We start from the raw sequence: 19,062 nt of genomic DNA, 5'->3' as shown, positions 1-19,062 counted from the left end.
AGATACTCCGCCACTTCAACCTGGACTTCCACTGCTATGCTGATGACACTCAGATCTACCTCAGCACCAAATCCCTCCATAACCCACCTCTTACCCACATCGATTCCTGTCTGACAGCTATTAAAACTTGGATGCAACATAACCTCCTCAAACTGAACAGCAACAAAACAGAACTCCTCCTAATCGGCTCCAAATCCACCCTCAGCAAGGTCACTAACATAACACTCACCATCGACGGCACCATTGTTTCCCCCTCCAATCAGGCACGCAACCTTGGCGTAATCTTTGACCCCACCCTCTCCCTCGAACCTCACATCCGCCAAACAGTCAAAACCTCATTTTTCCACCTCCGCAATATTGCAAAAATCCTACCCTCTCTCACCCGCCCCGCAGCCTAACGACTAATCCATGCCTTCATTTCCTCCCGCCTCGACTACTGCAACTCACTTCTTTACGCAACCCTGTCTCCTAAAAATTACGTTCCCACAGAACTAAACTGCATTCTTAAATACGTTTAGCAAGAAACGTATTTTCTCCCACGTTACGTTCGTTATGAACGTATCTCAAATACGTTTATTTTCTACATATCTTCTAGAAACATATTTTCTCCCACGTTACGTTTTTTATGAACGTATCTTAAATACGTTTGTTTTCTGCATATCTTTGCCATTTATTGTCTTGCTTATAATAATGATAATAGAAATGTATTAATATCATTTTAGAGCAAACTTATTTTCGGGCTGGCTGTTACGTTTACCAAATCCATTATTATACTGGTTAATGGGTAAATAATCACAATATTGTTTGTAGTCGTTTCATGCTGCATTCTCAATTACGTTTAGGAAGAAACGTATTTTCTCCCACGTTAGGTTTGTTTTGAACGTATCTCAAAAACGTTCAAGTTCTACATATCTTCTAGAAACCTATTTTCTCTCAGTAACGTTTGTTATGAACGTATCTCAAATACGTTTATGTTCTATATATTTGCCATTTATTGTCTTGCTTATAATAATGATAATAGTAATTTGTTAATATCATTTTGGAGCAAACTTATTTTCGGGCTGGCGGCTCACTGTTCAGTTTACCAAATCCGTTATTATGCTGCTTAATGGGTAAATAACCACCATATTGTTTGTAGTCGTTTCATGTCATAACTACACACTTTTAAATTGTTATCATCCAAACAGCCTCTTTCGCTGGTACATTAAGGCACTGTGGCTTATTCAAAACCATTAAATGTATTCTAACGTAAATTACATGCCAGTGTTTTATCTTTTTATTTAGCGATTTGATTTTGCTTTTCGGGCATTCCTGTGGAGGTTGGGGACATTGAACCAGAGTGGTCGGTGTTCAAAGCCTCTATTGCCGAAGCCGCGGCGGGGAGCTGTGGTCTCAAGGTCCTAGGTGCCTCAAGGGGCGGTAACCCTCGAACCTCCTGGTGGACACCGGTGGTCAGGGAAGCCGTCCGACTGAAGAAGGAGGCCTTCAGGGATTTGTTATCCCGGGGGACTCCCGAGGCAGTTGCAAGGTACCGACAGGCCCGAAGGGCAGCAGCCTCATCCGTGGCCGAGGCAAAGCAGCGGGTGTGGGAGAAGTTCGGAGAAGACATGGAGAAGGACTTTCGGGCGGCACCAAAGTTGTTCTGGAAAACTGTCCGACACCTCAGGAGGGGGAAGCAGGGAACCATCCAAGCTGTGTACAGTAAGGATGGGACGTTGTTGACCTCAACTGATGGAGTGTTAGGGCGTTGGAAGGAACACTTTGAGGAACTCCTGAACCCGACAACTCCGCCCTCTATGTTAGAGGCAGAGCTGGAGTATGACGGGGGATCAACACCAATCTCCCGGGGGGAGGTCACTGAGGTCGTCAAACAACTCCACAGTGGAAAAGCCCCGGGGGTGGATGAGATCCGCCCGGAAATGCTGAAGGCTCTGGGTGTTGAGGGACTGTCATGGTTGACACGTCTCATCAACGTTGCGTGGAAGTCGGAAACAGTACCGAAGGAGTGGCAGACCGGGGTGGTGGTTCCCCTTTTTAAAAAGGGGGATCAGAGGGTGTGTGCCAATTACAGAGGCATCACACTACTCAGCCTCCCCGGGAAAGTTTACTCTAAGGTACTCGAAAGGAGGGTCAGGCCGATTGTCGAACCTCAGATTGAGGAGGAACAATGCGGATTCCGTCCTGGTCGTGGAACGACGGATCAGCTTTTTACTCTCGCAAGGATCCTGGAGGGGGCCTGGGAGTACGCTTATCCGGTCTACATGTGTTTTGTAGACTTGGAGAAGGCGTATGACCGAGTTCCCAGGGAGTTACTGTGGGAGGTGCTTAGGGATGGGTATCGTTTGAAATGTATCGATTCCGATTTCGATTCCGGTTCTGCTTATCGATTCCGGTTCTTATCGATTCCCCGTTTCGATTCCAAAATTGTAAAATAAAGAGGTCAAACGTTTAGATAACAAAAATATATTTATTCTTAAAAGCTTTAACTGAAATTGTTACTAAAAAATATACATGCAATACAAATGTATTGCACAATAGCTGTGCTTTATTTTAACTGAGCTATGCCTGTGGCAAGCTATTAACAGGCATTACACTTTGCCTTTTCTTTTTCTTTTTTAGTGTAGTGGAGCCTCACTTCAGAGTGTTTACCGCGACCTATCTTTGGTGTTATGAAGTGACTGAGCTCGTGAAATGTCTACGGGAGGGCGGGGGAGCATCGCTGCGGGGCAACTGTGGACCTCTGTCAGCGCAATTTATATGATGCCGTTTAAAAAAATGAAGGGCGGTGCCGGCCGTCAGCGTACCGAGCCGGCCGTCAACGGCCCGCTAACGACCGGCCGTTCTGTGATTCTCCAGGTCCGCCTTGTATTCCACCGGGTCACCGCAGCACCGCGGTGCAGACGGACCCGCTGGAATACAGGGTCTACCGCGTTTAGGAACCGTTAAGCAGAACCGAAATTGTGTATTTTGTATGGGTACCCGGTACCCGGCATTTTCTTATCGGTTCTCATCTGGAACCGAGTTTCGGTTCCCAACCCTAGAGGTGCTGCGGGAGTATGGGGTGAGGGGGTCTCTACTCAGGGCCATCCAATCTCTGTACTCCCAAAGCGAGAGCTGTGTCCGGGTCCTCGGCAGTAAGTCGGACCCATTTCCGGTGAGGGTTGGCCTCCGCCAGGGCTGCGCTTTGTCACCAATCCTGTTTGTAATATACATGGATCGGATTTCGAGGCGTAGTCATGGGGGAGGGGGTCTGCAGTTCGGTGGACTAAGGATTGCACCACTGCTTTTTGCAGATGATGTGGTTCTAATGGCTTCATCGGTCTGCGACCTTCAGCACTCACTGGATCGGTTCGCAACCGAGTGTGAAGCGGCTGGGATGAGGATCAGCACCTCCAAATCTGAGGCCATGGTTCTCAGCAGGAAACCGATGGACTGTCCACTCCAAGTAGGGAATGAGTCCTTACCCCAAGTGAAGGAGTTCAAGTATCTCGGGGTCTTGTTCTCGAGTGAGGGAACAATGGAGCGTGAGATGGGCCGGAGAATCGGAGCAGCGGGAGCGGTACTGCAGTCGCTTTACCGCACCGTTGTGACGAAAAGGGAGCTGAGCCAGAAGGCAAAGCTCTCTGTCTTCAGGGCCATTTTCGTTCCTACCCTCACCTATGGTCATGAAGGATGGGTCATGACCGAAAGAACGAGATCGCGGATACAAGCGGCCGAGATGGGTTTTCTCCGCAGGGTGGCTGGTGTCTCCCTTAGGGATAAGGTGAGAAGTTCGGTCATCAGGGAGGGACTCGGAGTTGAGCCGCTCCTCCTTCGCGTCGAAAGGAGCCAGTTGAGGTGGTTCGGGCACCTAGTTAGGATGCCACCTGGGCGCCTCCCTAGGGAGGTGTTCCAGGCACGTCCAGCTGGGAAGAGACCAAGGGGTAGACCTAGGACCAGGTGGAGGGATTATATCTCTTCGCTGGCCTGGGAGCGCCTTGGGATCCCCCAGTCAGAGCTGGTTGATGTCGCCAGGGAAAAGAAAGTTTGGGGCTCTCTGCTGGAACTGCTACCCCCGCGACCCGACCATGGATAAGCGGGAGCAGATGGATGGATGGATTTTGCACTGGGAATATTTTTCATTTTCAACCGGAAGTACGTCACTTCACTTTGTCTTCTTCGTCACTTTTACGGTCCAGACAATGCATGGCTCAGCCTAACAGTCTGAACAGCGACCCCAGGTGTGTCTACATTGGAATTACATCTTCATTACTGAAGGAAAATACGTTACCTAGTGTTTGTTAACTAATGCAGTTGGCTTTTTTTAATGGTTAACATATTGCTATGAGTTATATCTGAAGCAAATTATGTTTCTGAAGATGTGTAGTCAATTCCACCCTTCAATGTAGCATAAATGTGAACTCTCATTAAAGGAACAGCCTTCTCTTAAACAAACCTTCACCATTTTCGAGAAATAATTCTGGCTGTTAAAGGATATACTATGTAAAACAATAGCAATACTTATTCTGACAGAAGATAAAAACAAATACATAATCAAACAGTGTGCTTTTATTCAGTCATAATGTTTACATCAACAACAAACAAACCATTACACTTTACTATGCACATTTTTGCCTGGAACATCAACCTTTAACCTTTTAACCTGTCAAGATAGGAAAGTCGGCCGAGGACGTCGGCATCCTAGTGTAGTGGAAGAGGCTAATCTTGCTTCTCATCATCAGAGGAGTCAGTGTCATCAAGGGTGAGACAGATCTCCGCATCCCACACTTCCTCCTCTCCTTCATTGTCTTCCTCCTGTAGGGCAGTGGGGTCCATCAAAACATTCCTGCATATAAAAGCATTATTTATTGTCATGGTTAGTATCCAGGTTCTTAGTCTTTATGTACTGACAGCATTGGAAAGTTTCACATTAGACACATCTAAATTGTTTAAATACCTTCGAGGTAACATTAAGGAATGTTGAGGTAAACATTGCATTAACTTGCATAAATGTAAAAAATAAAAACATATCAAGAGTACTAAAATCTTCATCTAATGTTCTGTAAGTGTTGGACCTGATATATATACAGTAAGTGTGTACAGTAAGTAAGTATGTACAATTAACTCAATGTATATACTGTATATGGTCTGTTATGTTGTAGAGTCTGGTATGGAGTATTTATGTCCTGTACCAGAAAAAGTTCAATACATTTAAAAATGTCAATAAATAGTTTGCAGTCTGTCTACAGACATTTGATGGATTATCAAGAATATTCTTTCAGTCGTACAAGCAATAGTGAAGGATATCTACATATAAGAATATACATATGTAACATCAATGTTGGTTTATATTGATGTGAAGTTATTAATGTGACATTGTTTCCATTCAATCTATATGCGCATCATGTGTAGATAGATTGCAATCAATCAATCATCAATTCAATTAATTCTACTCAAAACAAGAACTAAATTCAGCGTATTTCTCCCAAATAAATACTCACCTGTATGTGCTGAAGGCCTCCTCCATTTGTTTCTCCATCTCCTGGAGCCTTTTTTTCAATAAATCCTTCAGCCCCTCATATGCTTCCAAGGACATGGCAAAAGGACAGCCTAAAAGGAGGAAAGGGTTAATATTATATCGATAATGATCATTATATTCCAGTGAAATACCTACTCTGTTTACACAGGTCCTTCTCAATCTGCTGGATCTCTCTTTGCACAGCTCTGGAAGATCCTGTCAGGTAGCGGCAATGGTTCTTCATCTTTTTGATGAGAATCCCATCCTCTTCTCGAAGTCGAGAGAGCAGCATGATTTTGTCAAAGGCCATTTTTTTTGTCTCGAGGGGGACTATGGATGCTATAAGTGATTATGTTGAGTTTCTTGAACAGTAATGAAAACAAACTTCCATCGTTGTTAATAAATTAAAACTTATATTACTCCTTAAGAACAAGTGACAAAATAGCATATGGAAAATTGTGTGGAAGATTTAAATAGACTGCATGACTGATCATGTCAAACAAAAACAGTATAAAAAACAGCAAAGATATAAAAATACCCGCTTTGTTAAGTGCAGAAAAATGCATGTACCAGAATCCCATGGCCAAATAGGGAAGTCTTGACTTAGGACTGCATCTGCTGTATCAACAGCCTCTGTGTCTGGCACAAGGTTGTTGTAAACTGCAATCGCCTCCTCCAGTTTCCGCTTGTTCTTTGCAATGATATCCCGTTTGGGCTTGCGGTCTTTGATATTGTCTATAAATGACAGGAAGTGCAAACGTAAAAAATATCAAAATAATTTGTTCTCTTACTCCGAACATGCCACAAATTACTGTAACCGTGAAAGTGACAAGAGAAGCGTTATTTCAAAAATAATACAATAATAATAATATTAACACACCTACAGATGAAGCACTCCAGATCAGACTCAGGTGGGTGTGTCCCAGTCAAAAGCCCAGCGGATGCCAGCGGCTGGGGGTGTTGCCAAATTGCTAGAGGGCGTTGCCCAATTTCCCCATTTGTTCAATTACAGGATTTAACCATGAGATGGCGCTTCATTCACAAAATACACAAAGACAACTGTTTGCAATGTTTACAGCTCTGCAGTTGTGTTTGCTGAATACTGTAGCATTTAATCACTTATTTGTTACTGTATGGTTTTCACAAGCTACTATAATGAAAAAACATCAATATTTTAGATCAAATAAAGTATATAGTTTGCTTTATGCAGTATATTTCTTGTAATATTGTTGGGGTGTTTTTACACAGTACAGTAGATTGAAGTAAATCAACTTATACATTAAGATAAGATAAGATGGACCTTTATTAATCCCATGGGGAAATTCAGTAGTTCAAATAGCAACAGGGTGAGAGTGAAAAACAGGACAGCACAGATTCACACAGATTAATAAAATCAAAAATAAGATGAGTGATAAAAATAATAATAATGAGAAACTATGAAATAAGAAATGAATAAAACTAAAATATAATTATCATATCATATATTATAATGTATTGTATTATTAAGTAATATCATACATTAACCCCATTATAGCAGATGCCACATTGAATGGATGAACACATTTATGCATCAATAATTACAACAGAGTATTTCTAAATACAAGTTGTAAAAATACTTATATGTATTTAATATTAACCCTTTGGAGTCAACCGTCACGCCGGCGTGATCAGATCACATGACCTGTGCCGCATAATAACAACAGTCCGGACAACATTGCCGTGTGTTTCTGTCGAAAGTACTGGCTTGAAACTATATCCCAGTCTTTGTTTCATGCAAAAAGACCCAGTAAACACGGAGAGACGATGATATAAAGTTAATACATTTCAAAAGTATGAAAAATGGAAGCACATATTTGAATATATTCGCCGCATTTGATCATTTTACGAAACGGAAAATACTGGAAACTGTAGATCCTGCTCAACAGGATGTATATGTGTATTTCTGTCCAAAGTACTGGCTTGAAACTATATGCCAGTCTTTGTTTCATGCAAAAAGACCCAATAAACAGACACAAATAAACACGGACATACGATGATATAAAGTTAATACAGATATATTTCAGAAGTATGAATAATGGAAGCACATATTTTAATATCTTCGCCGTATTTGATAATTTTACGAAACGGAAAATACTGGAAACTGTAGATTCTGCTCAACAGGATGTATTTACCAGGGAGGGGGTGAGGTAATCAGGTAAACGGAGTGATACGAAACGAGACGAAAAGAGACGGCGGGAACCGAAGAGAGACGGCGGGAAATGAGAGAGACGAAGATATACGAAGACAGGCGGCGGGAGACGAAGAGAGACGGCGGGAGACTGCGATTGAAGCAAAGTGACAGACAAACATTGAGAATTTAGATATAGTTAGATAGATTTAGAGTTTTGAAGATTCAACTATGATGAAGAGAACTCTGAACGTGAGTCAAGCTTTAAGCTTGTTTTTTTAAATGGAGGAGGAGGAACCTGTGATGTTGCCCTCTGTGTCGTATTGACAGAAACCGCTTTGAAGCGTGGCACAGATAAAGACAGAAAAAACGGATTTTTGTACATAATGTGTATATATATATATTTGTATTATATTTATAATAACACTTTTGCCTTATCAGAATGAAATCCCATGCTACCTCAATCAAACTTTCACATTATCATAGTGACATCCATTTCCAGCTTTTAAATGGTTTCGTTGTGTATGTTTGTGTTACCTATGAAAAATAATATAATTTTCAAAATCTGTTTTTACGTTTTTTTTGTGTGATTTTGGGTCCAAAATGTTCATATAGTAGAAGATCACTGCTCTAAACAAAGTCAAAAATCCTACATCCAAACGAAATAAATATAATTAATTATGATGAATACGTTAAGTCTTGTTCATTGTTTTTCACTTTTATTAAATGTTTGATATTTCCGGTGGAAATGGTGGACTATCGGACATTCAAAATGCAGCATATTTTCACTCTTACACACATATATTCTCCTTTTACATACATACATCTTCACTCTACACACATATATTCTCCTTTTACATACATACATTTTCACTCTCACACACATATATTCTCCTTTTACATACATACATTTTCACTCTCACACACATATATTCTCCTTTTACATACATACATTTTCACTCTCACACACTACTCACACATTCATACATTTTGCTCTCATATTATCATATTTCAATGCACACATTCATATATTGTCACTCACACATTCATATATTGTCACTCACACATTCATATTCATATAATTTAATGCTCATATTTATACATTTTGCTCTCATGCGAAATGTACTAAAACAAAGTATGTCATGGTAGTGGTCAGCTGTTAAACACAAAAGTGTATCTTAAGGGCTGTAAATATAATAAGCCTGTTGTCAATTTTAGACACAGGCTTATTATATTTACAGCCCTTAATAACATTCATTTTCTGGACTCAATGTGTGTCTTGGCCGTTTTCTTTGTTCCAAGCAAACGAGTGCTTTTTGTTTTGAAATCACTTCCGCGAGTTTCGCGGGCCTCCCCCCTCGCTCCACTGACCATTAGACCATTTAGTAAGGTAACAAGCAAAAGGGCAAAAACGCCTCTCAGACGCTCTTCCGTTTACTTTTTTAATAAAGAAAAACAAATGGTCCGTAGATACACAGACTCATATAGCCTATGTATGTATACTGTAAGGAGAATGTATGTGCGTGAGAGGACCAGTAGGAATTACGGCATATAAATATGCAAACACAAACCTACAGACTGGGGGATGGGAGATAACAGGAGTGGGGGGGGGGGAGAGCTGTGGAATGTGACCCTTGGGAGAATTCCTCCACACATTCCGATGGCCAATTCGTTTTAAACAAAGAGTTCGCAACACAGGACAGCATGGGCAACATGGGGGGTGGGGGCTGGTGAACGGTCTGGTCAATGTTTGTAAACACAATCCCCAGGATGTGTCCTAATCAGGAGCCGGGTAAATGAGAGACTGAGGAGCCCCCGAAAAACAGATCCCGAAATAGCTCGTCCTCGTTTCCGCAGCAGATAGGCCTACAGTATGGTGTCTGTGTTATGTCAGTCATTTTAAATAAAACGTTGAAAACTGAACATGAAAATGGTTTCCTCTTTTTATTTTATTTATCATTTTCGGGACGGGGAGACGTGTGTGATTAAAAATTAATTTGCAGAAATGTAAAGTGATCTAACTAAGTTCTATTCATATTCTTGACGGGAAGAGCAGTGTAAATGGCTGGCCATATGCATTTGAAAAGCAATATAAATCACACAGTTATTATACAATAGGCTATAAAAGCACCATCGATAACCATTACCTTTATCCAATTCAAACTTTGGACGGGAAAAAAGGAAGGTGTACATGGTTGGGCTATACTGTAGGCCCAGGAGCGCCGGGTGCTGGAGGCTAGGGAAGGCTAAGCCTTCCCAAATATGTGTGTAACTGCATCCTGGTAAAATAAAAATATAATGTCTTTGACATTAGCGCTGCTATGCAGCCACCTGTGCCCTGTACCACAAAGCCAGTTCAACAGACCCTGGATATGCTTGAGTTATCTTAACTAACCCTAACACACGCGATCTCGCTAAACGGTCCTACGGCGCTGGTTATCAACTCGGTAAATCAAGCCAGGGTTTCTCTCTCCAGCTGAGAACGCGTTCACGTGAAAGGGGCGGGGTTAGCTACATTTGACCAATCACAAACAGGGACAAGTGTACTGACAGCGCAACATCATACTTCATTAATGAAAAGTAAACTAATATTAGACAAATATGAACTTTAAACATCCATGATGACTTAAACATATAATCCAGGATACAAGCCACATAGTTGCACCTGCAAGGAGAATACAGAACAACTCGTTAAAAAATAAACTACCGAGTGTTTGAAAGCGTACAACAGTTTTATTATACTGCCCCATCTAAAACACGAGGGGATCTGACTTTATTACATTTGAGTTGAGTGTTTCGTCAACTTAATGTGTTGCTTAAAATAATACGTCTGCATACAGTATATGTGACAATGTAACTAAGTGTTGCACGGCCAGATACGGCTCGAGAAGCTGACTCAGATAAGGAAATATTGTGATATCGATGTGAGATCGATGATCTGATTGATGATGTGATGTCAGTGTGATATGAATGATAAGTGCGACACGTCGGCGTCTTCTCTGCATACGGCAGTTTAAACTGCATTTCCTTTTTCCTGTAATATGACTTGATAGATTTAAACTCCGCACACTGAGCTCTGATCGGTCAGCAGATGGTGCTTTCACTAAGTTGATCTCTTTTCTATAGACACCGGAGGCGGGCAGCGTAAGATGAACAAAAAAGTTATTTAGCCTTCCCAAAGCTGAGCCTCACGCGCCGCCTATGTGTAGGCCTACTGTATACATACAAAGGCCATTCAAGCTAGAGTTCTTCTGGAAATGTTCACATCAGGCACCTTCAAGTTAAATAATACTAAACAATTAACACAGTAGGCCTAAATTATGTGGATTAAACCACATTTATTTCGTTAAAAATAAACAAAATATGATTTAGTTTGAATGATTAAATGTCATTAGGCACCTTCAAGTTAAACAATCAGGTGCACACTTTAATGTGCCGCCACCTCCGGACTCGGCTTGACTCGGTTTAAAGAATGCACAAATGTGTTTAATCGTTTATGTCAGATATGTACTAAGTAGCCTAAATACATTTGTTCCTGCTCAAGATTAGATTAAACTTTATTGTTATTGCACATATTGCAGGTACTGAGACAACGAAATGCAGTTTAGCTTCTAACCAGGTGCAACAAGCAGCGAAAAGTAATGTGCACAATACTACAGTAAACAATTAACACAGTAAATTATGTGGATTAAACCACATTTATTTCGTTAAAAAGAAACGAAATATGATTTTGTATGAATGATTAAATATGAAGCCGATACAATAAATCAAAATCCAGTAGACTACCATTCCGAAATCCCCAGTAATATTAGACACTAATAATACAGTAAACTATTAACACTGTACATATTATTGTTTGCCCGTGGGATTAGGATGATCGGTAGTGAGACCCGTGCTGCATTTTCCTCCGGTCGGATGTGATATAAAAACAAAGCGATTATTTTTGTTGTTGTAAACTCACGTGGATTACATTTAGTGCATTCATTTCAACTCGCGAACATATGTACATTAAATGATCGTGAGGATGATGATTGAAAATCGTTTGTTTGAGCCTGGATGCATTTCCTGATCTAAAAACATAGCGATGGTTTTGTACTTACGCCAACGTGAATTAAACATTATTTTGTTAAATAAAAACATGGAGATGTTTAGTAAATAATTACATGTCTCTTATTTAGCACAGAATATGATCCTATCCGTGACATATGGATCTTAACAAATATCCGCTATATCAGATACCTGTAGATCAGCTGTTTATTTCACATGAGTTCCAGTGTGGCAGCTTTTTAATCACGGCTCCCCCTGGTGGATCCATGATCCATTGCAGCTGGTTTCATTATAATTAAATGTATTTATCAAGGGGGCGTTTCAAATCCTGCGGGGGGGTTTTCCTTTTCAGCAGGGGCCCACCCAGTGCCGATCACGGACCCGCACGGGTAGGCGTCTGAAATGGAGCGCTACATCTGTATGGTTCTGTACAGCTCAATTTTCCGCTGTTTGATTTTGAGGGCGAGGCCCTCCATGACCCGCTGCAGCCCCTGTTGATCCTGGCAGTTGGTGGATTTTGGACCTTAATGTAAACATTTAATTGTCAATTAACACAATTTCCTTAAATGTAAAATGTCAACAAACAGTTGACAGTTAATATTTTGTAGCTACAGGAAAAATCTTACTTGATGCAGCCCACTCCTCAACCTCCTTCACCCACTGCTTCATTCCCTCCTCTGTTGTCTGCAGTTTTGTTTGCAGGTTTTGAATGTCCTTGTCCATTTCATCAGTCCTTTTCTTGGTCTGAAAATGTTATACATTACATTTGTATCATTGTCAGAAAACAACACCTACCACTAGTGTTTTCTTTGTCACTAAAGTAGGCTGTTCAATTTGAGTTGTTATAGTAGCAGTTAGAAGTTTCAGCATCAATTAAAAGTTAACAGATACTTTAGGTCATCAATGAACACATTCACAGGACTTAACGAGGACATCAAAGCATCAAAAATAGTTTGACCAACATCAGTGCATGACCGTCAAAACATTTTCACTAAGCTGTTGTCGAGCAACCGAATATATTTAGTCTATGTTTAAGAAAAGAGTTGCAGCCAAAACGTATGCACATTGTTGTATTGTATATTGGGAAAAAAGCTATTAAATTACATGATACATTTACCTTCACATATCGTTGAGACTGGTATCTGTGCAAGTTCTGCTTCTTCCTCAAGTTCCATCCACGAGCATGTATCGTTATCATGTCAGTACGTCCTGAAACATATTGTTTTACTTTTTAGAATTGTACTTGAGCCACAATAAGATGTTAAAACAACTTTGGACATGTATTTTGTGGTCGTTGCCACACGAGAGAGGTATGAATTGACAGCCTCCACTTCCTCTCCAACTGTCAAACCTAGAGCAATTTGAAACAGACACTTACTTTTTTTTTTGTATTACCGAAAGAATATCATTGTAACATACCTGCCCCTTCCTGGTTGCGACCACTCCACTCCACCTGAGAATAACCAACAATAAATTGAATTATGTCAGTTTAGACATTAAAATACCCTATTAACCAAAAACATTACATTTACATTTATACCTCGTATTTTGTCGAGTGACCTTTCGCATGCATCACTGACAGAAATGGCCGCATTTGCAGGACATACTGCAGTTCTGGAAAGGACTCAACTACCCTCTGTATATATGGGTAGTATTTACACATGACGTCAGTGCAAACAAACTCAATCTTGTGTTCTTTTCCAAGATCTTGCTGTAGGTAGAGAGGGTAGGCAAAGATTTCCCCACGAAACATGTTGAGGCCTGCAACCAAAACAAAGATAGATTTCTTTGAAAAGGGTTTATTTCATTACTATATTAATGGATATTCTAAAAATACAAAGATAAGTTATTACTGTCATGAAAGTGCATACTTACTTGTGAATCATAACTGGTATTCAAATATTTAAAGACCATTTTAGTATGGCATTTTTGTAAGTACAACAAATATGTAAATGGATTTTCAATTAAAATACATTATTTTACCACTAAATAGAATGCAGTGTCTGCAGACAGATGTCATCATTCCCTCTTCATCCAGTCTGGCCTCTGACTTTCTGGTAGCCTCCCTGCCCGCTTTGAAGTTGGATTTACCGCAGGATGGGCGTCCAGGTGCCTATTGAAAAAAGCATTACAATACACATTCCAAGTAATTACATCTCATGCATTTTAGATCATACAAAACAACAATAACTTTAGCACATAGAACATGCTATGAGACAAGTCACAGTAAAACTCACAGGTTTTACTTTGTCTCGAATCCTTTGCACAAATCCTTCAACATCTGTGTCTTTGGCAATGAAAGTTCCTTCAAAGTATGGGCATTCGACCGCCCTATGAAGAAAAAAGCATTTGATTGGGGAATATAGTATATAAAGATAATAGCCCATTTTGCTTTCTTGCTACTTACCCCTGACGATTGAAGCGATACATTTGTCTGTTGCCGTCCAGAGACACTGCGACCATGTCATCACCACAGGCAGGACATGAGAAATGGTCATCTCCAAGAAGTTTATCAATTTCGTGCCGGCAATATGTCCATTCCAAGAAACTTCTTTGGAAATTGTCACCAGATGTTATCCAAGCCTAATAAGTAGGAATTCATAATTAAATGCTAGATACATGTCAACATGCAAATACTATAAAGCATGGATTAAGTATAATATCTCTTTATCTTTCCTCCAAGTCCTTTTGCAAATTATTGCACAAATTCACTTTATCTGCCAAATCTAAAATACAATACACAACTTGTATAATGTATCAAAATGTGCATTACCCTGCCAGCACGAACTGAGCGACTTTCCAGCATTCGAATGAAAGCGTGTCTACTCAGACCAGGTGCACTGATTTTGAGATCTTCATATGTGGCAAAAAGATCGATGGAAAAAACTGTTTGGAATTCAATTGTTCCAGGCCAGTATCCATTTGAGATCAAATCTTTGATCTGTGGTGTCCACTGGCAGTGGCAGTTCTCACAGGTCAGCAGAGGAACAGAGAGGTCATAACGACCTGTTGGGACAAGCACCAAGTCAAATCAAAGTCACAATAAAGGTAAGAAAATGTATTTGTACTTTTACAAATGTTCAAAGATATGTTACCATTTATGTTGATGAAGATTACTTTTTGCCCACCACTCAATGACACATTGTCTGCATTGCAGCTGCAAATCATTCTGGGCAAAGCAAATGGCAGGAGACGAACTATGTAAAACATAAAGGGATAATGGTTACTTCTACTGGGCAAGTACAGGTATATCATACATTATGATGGGATTGAAAAGTCATTTTAGTCAAAAAGGTCGATACAGTATATACCTTCTTCACACGGTGATGGCTGACCACTAGCATCTTCAGTGATAATATCAGTAGGAGGAAGAGCTTTGTAACTATCTCCTACAAATAGGCATCTGTTATGCAAACTGTACTTCCGATGTACAGTTATGTCACATTTGGGGCACAACAAGGGTTGTGGAAGGCAGTCTGTGCAACAAATGACTGCATCTTTAGCTTTGCACAGTTGACAAAGACCCTTCGGGATCTTTCCTGCCTCAAGCATGGCTTCAAGAAGCTGAGGTCTTGCTTTCCGCCATCTTTCATCAGATAAAGCCTGACGTACTGTCCATGTTCGACCAGATGAGGCTTCTGTGGAATTTGAACATCCGGCAACATCCTCCTCAACTGCATCAACCATCTTTTGCAGTTCCTGTATATGAAGGTCTTGGGAAATGAGGATAACAGGTGTAAGCAAGACAGAATAGATGGTAAAGAAAGCCTCAAGAGTCAGAAAACAACTTAAAATTTCAGGTGGTTATTAAAATTGATTGTGTTTACATGGGCATGAATAACCCGTTTATAATAGGGTTATTAGAGTATGCTGTTTATGTGTTTGCACATGTGAACACAATATTGCCTCATAAATGTGTTATTCATGTCCATGTAAACAAACTAATTGAGTGAGATTAAAAACTGTAATGTCATGTTCACCAAATTATTTTTAAGGAACAATACAATTGCTCAAAATTAAGTTTTATGAATGTACTTGCAAAATGTCTTGCAGAAATATATTATTGTTCAATTTATGAAATTATAATTAAACTAAATATATTGTGATGTACACTGAAGTGAGTAAGTATGAGTTTATTAAATGGATACAATTATCTAAATAAAAGTAACGGAAATGGTGGCATAACTATTTTGATATAGAATCTTACCAATCATATTGTGGGTCTGTTGCACCTCAGAGGTGACTGTGCCTGCATATCAAAACATAGAGGGAATTCATCATTACTACATTTGACTTAAACTGTGACCGTTGACTCAATATTGCATCCCTATTTTCCATGTTCATTTAGCACTATACGAATAATTTTCATTGCAATACATGTAGTACTTAATTTAAAATCATATTACTCTCAAAGTGACACATGTGCCAGGTACATACGGCCCCATACTCACATGCAAAACACCTAAAAAAAAGGACAAACTGTAGCAAAATGTTGACACTGATAAAAGAGCTTACCTTCTGTCCTGTCTGCAACATATTCTGCAGAAATATTTGGTAACTGCAACTGACCAGTTCTCTTCTGACGTTTGGCGTGCACTAGGAAGACAAGAATAGTAATTAAAGAATTACATTTTCAAAAAAGAAACAACAGAAAAACACAGATGCAACAGTATGATCTGGCTTAACATACGTTTTGAAGAACTGCGACTCTTTAGAATCAGCCGCCCAAATTGGTCTCTTTTTCTCCATTTTACTGCAGGCTGACGGTCCTATTTAGCATGGTAATACAAAGAAGAGAGTTAAAGAGAAGTATCCATACATTTAAATGGAACATTAAACTGTGCTGAATACTGAAACTAAGTTAATTATTTCGTCATTATATAGACCATTACGTAGAGATGTCCATGGACATAGTATACTATTTTCCCTTTAGATTAAACTTTTTTGTTTCCTGTATCCAACACAAATACAGTTGGAATATACAACTGTATTGGTGAAATTAATAGGATGTTTGCAGACGTGAATAGGTTTACTTTTGGCATTTGTTAATCTCTATTAGACAAAGTGGACATTTGTAGTAGATGTTTTTGGACAAAGATTGTTGGAAAGTTACAAGTTACGGCATGTGTATACTGTACTGTGTGTGTGCAGGGGTTACAATAAAAGCTAGTTAGAGCAGTACTGTACATTCAGACATTACACAACGGATTTAAAAGCATTGATTAAAACATTATTGATGACATATTACATAAAGTACCTGCTGCATAAACCCAAGAATGTATCTTATAAACAATCAATTCAAGGATTACTTAACCTCTTTAGCTTGTAGTTTTTCACCCAGTTTAGCTTCAACTTTGTCGATTTCTTCCTTGTCTTCATCAGTATCATATTCATCCCAGTTTAGAGAGGTCCTTCGAGCTGCCTGTCGCCCAGCCATGGTTTCGTTGAGGAAGACACAAATCAAGCTTGGTCTGTGGTATCTGTTGGTAGCACAAACAGAAACTGCATTTCAAACAATTGTATTATTAGTATGTTTGTACAAAGTAAAACAAAACAAAAAAGAGAAATCTAACGGTAAAAATATTATGTTTCCTTTCTCTTTTCGTTAACTTTACCTTGAACAATATAACAGGTAGGTTAGCTTCAAAGACAACACATTTAATGCTGATTACACCGTCCTTTAACGTTGGTTTGAATGACAGAATTGTTAACATACATACTTACTTCTGATAAAGACAGTTCGGAATGTATCTAAGAAGATAAACCGCTAAAATATTGCTTCTACAGTCCGATTCACCTCCAACGGGGCGGGAACCTTCAGGATGAGGAAATACGTAACGTCACGCGTGTATAACGTAGTAACCATAGAAATCCGACATACGTACACTTCTGATAAGTAATAATAAAACTATGGATTGTTTTCCCCCTGAAACCTCTGACTAAATATGTTTATTTTCTGGGCATATGTAGCCCAGTTTTCTCACACATAATTTGCATAGAATTGTCTTTTAACCCTTTGATACACAACATGGGTCAAAAGTGATCCGAGTGAGTTTTAATTGTAATTATCTTTACAACAAATTACTTTGATATCTTGTGAAATATAACAGTAGGCCTACATAAAATGTGAACATTACTTGACCATGTCATCCATTACTAGTAGTGAGGGAGATACTTCATGTCTATGTCGAAATCAACCCGGCATCACGGCAAGAAGTGAACATGTGACGATTTACCATGCTGTCACGATTTCGTCCCTTCAAAAGTGACAGTTACACGGTATTGTTAACCCATGTTAACCAGTGGAGAAATACCCGGAAATGCTACCCCGACGGTCGGTTGTTATTGTCAATATTTAGATAATAATGATTTATTTTGTAATAGTCACACTCGACTACGCCGATTATCTTATTGCCCCAGCTGGTCGACACCTCTTTTAGCAGAAACAAAGGCTACCTACATCAATGTATTACATCGATGTTAATCCATGCGTGTTGGGTGTGGATGTGGAATTAACGGACGTGACATTGTGAGATTGCGTTGCCAGGCAACAGCTTCGGTTCATGTTAATTTATAACCGTAGTTATATTTAAAAACATGTTATATTAGAAGGCCTCACAAAATAGTTTAATGTAAATGTGAAGGAATGTGTGTATAACAAAATACATCCGTCATTAACAATACCGGAAACAGATTTAGGCCTACGCAAGATCCTCAGCTCGATGATTGTATGGTTTAGCCGCAATGCACGCTGGGATTTGGTGTTTATACGATGTGAAATCCAAAAACATTTAAAAAAAATAAAATAATACTTTATTCCGAGTGTGCTTGCTTTTCTCCTTGAAATTCATCACACAACGGCATTGTAATACACGGTTCGGCTGCATTAAATATTACATATCTGCCGTAGTTCTCTATTTATAGAGCCCTGATGAGAACACTTAGACAAACAGGAACAATTGCCGCCAAAACTGAAAACGTGACGTGGATCATAAATATATAAGCAATTAAACAACATCTTACATTTCTTTTCACACAATACGTCTCCTTGCAGTATCAACACTAATTTGGCTGACTTTTATATTTGATCCAATTGGTAAATAGGCTGTATTTACACCATAACGGTGCACAGCTGATATAAAGGGACACCTGGTGGTTAAAGCATGTTATTTAATTTTATTATTTTATTATTAGATATTAATAGGATCCCTATAAAATATATTCATTACTCGTTATTCTCTACTAATAGTTAGTTAAAGACTGTATATAATGACTATTTTGCACATCCCTTTCAAGATTTTCTAAGGTTTATTGACATATCACAACTACAGTGCAGAATGAAAAACTTGCA

The 19,062-nt window shown here is 39.5% G+C and overlaps 1 protein-coding gene and 2 long non-coding RNA genes across 4 annotated transcripts; all 3 read right to left on the bottom strand.

Annotated features, from left to right (window-relative positions):
* Positions 1-12,125: 12,125 nt before the first annotated feature.
* Positions 12,126-12,885, bottom strand: LOC117552384. Its single transcript, XR_004569957.1, has 3 exons — positions 12,829-12,885; positions 12,338-12,455; positions 12,126-12,234 (listed from the first exon to the last, which is right to left on the bottom strand). It is a non-coding gene; the product is annotated as an uncharacterized LOC117552384 (long non-coding RNA).
* Positions 12,886-13,116: 231 nt separating this feature from the next.
* On the bottom strand, positions 13,117-16,260 carry LOC117552397. The gene is made up of 10 exons (XM_034225770.1): positions 16,227-16,260; positions 15,919-15,960; positions 15,023-15,424; positions 14,807-14,908; positions 14,485-14,717; positions 14,119-14,294; positions 13,949-14,042; positions 13,695-13,824; positions 13,252-13,472; positions 13,117-13,164 (listed from the first exon to the last, which is right to left on the bottom strand). The coding sequence occupies exons 2-10, from the start codon at positions 15,923-15,925 to the stop codon at positions 13,117-13,119; spliced, it is 1,413 nt and encodes a 470-aa protein (XP_034081661.1). The 5' UTR covers positions 15,926-15,960; positions 16,227-16,260.
* A 141-nt stretch (positions 16,261-16,401) lies between these two features.
* Positions 16,402-17,526, bottom strand: LOC117552385. Of its 2 annotated transcripts, none has more exons than XR_004569958.1 (3): positions 17,436-17,526; positions 17,026-17,191; positions 16,402-16,480 (listed from the first exon to the last, which is right to left on the bottom strand). It is a non-coding gene; the product is annotated as an uncharacterized LOC117552385 (long non-coding RNA). The 2 variants fall into 2 exon arrangements; XR_004569959.1 differs by having other exon boundaries at positions 17,026-17,213; positions 17,436-17,520.
* Between the last annotated feature and the right edge of the window lie 1,536 nt (positions 17,527-19,062).

The sequence above is a fragment of the Gymnodraco acuticeps genome, unplaced genomic scaffold (assembly GCF_902827175.1).
Source record: "Gymnodraco acuticeps unplaced genomic scaffold, fGymAcu1.1, whole genome shotgun sequence".
Classification (NCBI taxonomy): Eukaryota; Metazoa; Chordata; class Actinopteri; order Perciformes; family Bathydraconidae; genus Gymnodraco; species Gymnodraco acuticeps.
This window is presented reverse-complemented; position numbering and strand designations above follow the sequence as displayed.